A 5,015-nucleotide genomic window follows, 5' to 3' on the forward strand; every position below is an offset into this window, starting at 1 on the left:
AAATTGATCTTCAATAAATCCAAGTTGCTAGTAAAGAACACATAGCTAATATATTGAACACAACTATTATGGAAACCAAAATATTCAAAATATTCCCCTTTAACTAAGTTATAAAGGAAATGTTAAGAAAAATAAGACTATCTATATTTTTGTTTAAAATTATTGAGACATTTTAACATTATAGATTTTTTTGAGTTCATACTAAAATTATAAAATTTTAAAAATATAACCTTTTAAATGTTCAATACAATAATTTTCTTTCAATATTAAATATGTTTTATGCCCTTAGGCTCTAGACCATTTTAGGTAAACATCCTTGAGAAATAATTTAGAAATAAGTTGTGGGTCTTTAAATGTTCATGTTTCTGTAGCTCTTATTTTCATGTGATAATGACAAACAATTCTATTTTTCATTCAGACAATCTTAGCCTCTAACATCAAACAACATTGTCATATAGTAAGTTCTTAAGAAATTGTTCAATACAATAACTTGAGAACTTCATAGGAATGTGTTTTTTTTTCCAAACATGATATGTGGAAAACGTAGAACAAAATACCATTTTAGTAAGGAAGGCATGGTTTATAAGGATTGTAAATATATAGGTACAATTAATTAAGTAAAAACTATTATAAAATTGACTAAATTATATTAGATGAATACAAATATTGAATAATATTTGTAGAGATAATACTATACATATAAAATCAAAGATAATACTATCTCAATTGAGCATTACTACATAGCCCAAAAGGCTAATATAATTGCAATAGAACCATAGATGAGAGATGGAGCAGATGAGAACAATGGACAAGAGTTCACAATATCTAGATGTACGACTCTCCATTATGTTTAACGCTTACTAATGCTGGCTTTGAAGGATTTGGTAAGTTGGTGAAAGATTTCGAAAGCATTGAGTAGACATTGAGCATTGGTGGACGAAGCGATGGTTCTTCTTGTGTACAAAGCAAGCCAACATGAATACATCTGAAGCATTCCTCCACAAGACAATTCTCAACTATACCTTTATCAATTACTTCCAAACTATTTCCTTTGCTGTAACATTCCCATGCCTGCATAATTTGCCTTCAAATATTCAGAAGTTTTAAGATATAAAATGGCTAATGATTAATTGATCTAATATTTAAATTAAATGACATAGAATGACATCATAAGATGTAATATCTTACCAATTCTAGAAGGCCTTGGACTCCATCAGAAAGTTGAGTATCTATGTTCTTTCTTCCACTTACAATTTCTAAAAGTACAACACCGAAGCTGTATACATCAGCTTTGTCAGATAATTGGCCATGCATAGCGTACTCTGGTGCCAAGTAACCACTGCATATGACAGAAAAAGAGATACTAAGTCGAAACACTTTACAAAAGAATCAATGAAGGTTCGAACTAAAAATTATTCATAGTAAAAGGCATGAAATAAATAAATTGTTTTTTATTAAGTAGACATGGAGAGGGTTCTTATTCCAAATAAAGAATCACATTACATCACAGCAACTATATCATCAGAACATATAACAATAGTAATTGAAATTCTTACTATGTTCCAGCAACTCGTGTGCTAACATGACTCTCATCTTCTGGAAACAATCTTGCTATCCCAAAATCTGCTATTTTGGGATTCATTTCTTCATCCAACAAAATATTACTTGCTTTGAGATCTCGGTGAATGATTCGTGGATGAGTGTCATCATGTAAGAACAAAAGCCCTCGAGCTATTCCAACTATGATGTTGAAGCGCTTCTGCCAATTCAGCTCGCTGCTTCGTTGTGAATCTGAAAATTCAATTTGTTTTCTCTTAGCATTACAAACAAACAAACAACCTAAACATTTCTATGTAATTGTTTGAATTTGAGTTGTAGACAAAATGGAGTTACCCACCAAATAGTATTTTGTCTAGGCTCTTGTTGATCAAGTATTCATAAACAAGCAAACTTTCTGATCCTTCTGTGCAACATCCAAAAAGATTCACAAGATTTTGATGTTGAATCTTGGCCAACAGCTTCACTTCATTTTCAAATTCTTTCTTTCCTTGTGGAGATTGTAAAGACAGCTTCTTGACTGCTATCTCTCTTCCATCTGGCATGGTGCCCTGAGATTAACACATAGCCTGTCAGCCTATTTCTATCACACAATTTGACTTACTGAATATGGGTTATACAGAAAATTGTATTAGTGTGAAGAGATTTCATTTTCAGATGATAAGCATGTGCAAGAAGAATGAAGCATATCTAGTTCAATTAATTGTATAAACACAAGTCGATATATTATTTAATGTCAAAAAATAAAGAAGTAATACCTTGTATACAGCACCAAATCCACCCTCTCCAAGCTTGCTATCCTCCTGGAAATCTCTAGTTGCAGCTCTTAATATCTTCAAATTAAATGTTATTTGATGGTATGCGCTAAATGGCCAGTCTTGTCCGCCTGCCCACAACGATAAGAGAATATAGAAGAGATTTGAAACAGATTTGTAGGAGACGGGAAAATAATGACCACGAAGACAATTGCGCTTATTATAAGGTGGGTATGGGTTTAATATTTCGAAGAGTAATAATCATGTTTGATTATAAAAAATGAATAATACGCTGTGATCTACCCTACTTCATAGAGTTAGCGTTTTATGATAAAAGTCAAAGAGATTCCCTTTATTCTCGCTGCTCTATGTTAAACATTAAGTCACATAATATTGAAAGAAATATTCCACTACTAGAAGGTGAATCAAAAGGTTGAAATTCAAATTCCCAATAAGTGAGACCACCAAAGGATAGTAAGAAACAAGTTCTTATAGAAGAGATTTTTTTTAAAACACTTAAGAAAGAAAAGGGATTCTAGCCATCTTAGAAGTTACATATTTAGAATTTAGGGGTTTACTAAAGAGTTCTGAACCATCATCTAACAATGATTCTAATATAAAATCTTAACATTAGAAATGAACCAACCAAATAATTTGAAATTCCAAAACAAAAAACAATCTAAAAGAAATTCGGAAGTATCAAAATAACGAAGTTCTTAACATTTAAGTTAGAAATAACAGAAGCAAGTCCAAAATTCAAAGAGCCTAAAAGAAATCCAAAGCTGGAAGCACAAAAGAAGCAATACCCACTAATACTGAAAACCCCAAATTTTAGCTTTAAGCATTTCACTCACTTACAAAGATATACCCTCCAAACTGGACAATTGACCAATTTTCAAAAGATAAAAAACATCATAGATTTTTCTGAAAATTTCAGCATTTGATCTCCAACATAGTTTGGAGTTGAAAACAACAAAAGATTTGGAAAAAATAACTTACAGTTTAAGAATTCTAAATATATAAAGTTGGCCCAAATTACTACTAGATAGTTACCCGTAATAAAAATAGAATTTTGAAAGGCTTAAAAAAGAAAGATAAGGCTAATTTTTAAAAATTGGTCAACTGTACATTTTTTAGAATAGCCACAAAGCTTTCCAATTTGAAAAGAAAAGTAAAGTTAAAATGCATCCTACCTTGATTATCATCCTTCCCATGTATTGCATTTGCAGTCTTCAATTTTCTTCCCACGGTAAACAGCAATCCCAACAATAACACGAGGACGACAAAGCCGCCAAGAGAAGCCAGAATTATGAGTATCTTGTTTGAGGACTCTTCTGCATGGAAATCCAAATACAAGACAATAAATCACATGGTCCGATAAATAGAAAAGACCCAAAACAAGACAAGTGAGTACAAATCCTACTTGGTGAAGTTAAAATGGTGGATGAAGGGGGGGCTGAAGGAGAAGAAAGGAAAGAGTACGCCTGATATTCAGCAGCACAACTCCCGAAGGCACCCGCGCCTCCAAGACGATATCCCCCTTCAGTCGATTTCAAAAGAGCCCTAATTCCCCTCCTCAAACACGCCTTGCATTCCTCCGCGGAAACATCTCTCACACACTGAACGAATGCATAGATCTTCGTAATCCACGAATACTCAGATGTAAAACCAGATGCGAACATAATCGGCGACTCCTCCACTCTGCCAGACAAATCAGAGAAAAGCCGCTTAACCGCCGAGCTAAAGGCGGCAGGATTCGTGGCGTTTCCCCCATTGATATGATACATCTCGGTCGTGTTATCCAGTTTTCCGATGAAGTTGGAGGTTTCATAGCGCAAGTAGCATTTTTTGTTACAGAAAACGACTGCGCTCAGCCCGCGAGAACAAAATTTTCGGATCGTGGAATTTAACAGGAGCGAACAAGCGGAGCATTCTTCGACCGTCAGGTCTCCCCTGCATTGAAGAAGGCCGTACATCCGATTTGGGCCTTTTCCAGAAACGGTTGTGTTGAAACCGCCAGATGAGGCCGCGTGGCGGACAAGATCGTTAACTAGCGTGTTCCTGTTTTGCCCCATTTTACTTCCTTCCTTGAAGCTCAGACTGGTGTTGCAAAATAAATCCGCTGCCTTGCAGGGGACACTTAACAGCACTAAAATGCAGAAGCAGAAGAGATCTTTCTGACTGGAGGAATTGAGGAAACTCATGTTTTGCGTGAATTCACTCAAAACACGGGAGCTTTTGCACTTTCATGAGAAATCCCGATATTTATACATGAAATTTGGAAGAAGCTTGCACTTCTAACTTCGTGGAATTTTCACTTTCATATGTCGGAAACAATACTTTCCTGTAAACCGAAATTTTCTCCTTCTCTGTGCAAAAGAGGTTCGAGGAAATTGTATTTCAGTGGAAACATGTTACGAATGAATCGACCACGGACTATTGATTTATCGTCTGGGCGGACTTGAGAGGCAAAAGTCTTTCCGCGTGGCGTACATAAAAAGCTGTCCAACAGTTTCATTTGAATGTCAAAGTCTATGAGAATTTCCAATGTTTTGAGTACAACTCAGGGTTTCAGTATATTCTTTCGTGTCAATCTCGTACAGTCTTTGAAGTCAAGCTCAAGTCTTTGAGCTAGTGTTTGAATGTTTCGAAGTTTAAGTGTGAATTAAGTGAGGGTTTAAATATTTTTATTTTTAGTTTTAT

At 34.7% G+C, this 5,015-nt stretch overlaps 1 protein-coding gene across 2 annotated transcripts; it reads right to left on the reverse strand.

Moving 5' to 3' along the window:
* Positions 1-613: 613 nt before the first annotated feature.
* LOC149549671 (cysteine-rich receptor-like protein kinase 43) lies at positions 614-4,685 on the reverse strand. Of its 2 annotated transcripts, none has more exons than XM_089792968.1 (7): positions 3,736-4,685; positions 3,506-3,646; positions 2,316-2,443; positions 1,898-2,108; positions 1,557-1,791; positions 1,189-1,339; positions 614-1,071 (listed from the first exon to the last, which is right to left on the reverse strand). In XM_089792968.1, the coding sequence occupies exons 1-7, from the start codon at positions 4,514-4,516 to the stop codon at positions 826-828; spliced, it is 1,893 nt and encodes a 630-aa protein (XP_089649094.1). In that variant the 5' UTR covers positions 4,517-4,685; the 3' UTR covers positions 614-825. The 2 variants fall into 2 exon arrangements, with proteins under 2 accessions (XP_089649094.1, XP_089649095.1); XM_089792969.1 differs by having other exon boundaries at positions 3,506-3,643; positions 3,736-4,663.
* Positions 4,686-5,015: the final 330 nt, after the last annotated feature.

Source organism: Cupressus sempervirens, chromosome 7 (genome assembly GCF_028749045.1).
Source record: "Cupressus sempervirens isolate cs-2001-9-10 chromosome 7, ASM2874904v1, whole genome shotgun sequence".
NCBI classification, from domain to species: Eukaryota; Viridiplantae; Streptophyta; class Pinopsida; order Cupressales; family Cupressaceae; genus Cupressus; species Cupressus sempervirens.

Coding starts and splice junctions, on each gene's coding strand:
- LOC149549671 (XM_089792968.1), bottom strand. CDS start 4,516: ATGAGTTTCCTCAATTCCTCCAGTCAGAAAGATCTCTTCTGCTTCTGC. Junction 1,792..1,897: donor CCTAGACAAAATACTATTTG/GTGGGTAACTCC, acceptor TTGAATTTTCAG/ATTCACAACGAAGCAGCGAG. Junction 1,340..1,556: donor ACACGAGTTGCTGGAACATA/GTAAGAATTTCA, acceptor TGTCATATGCAG/TGGTTACTTGGCACCAGAGT.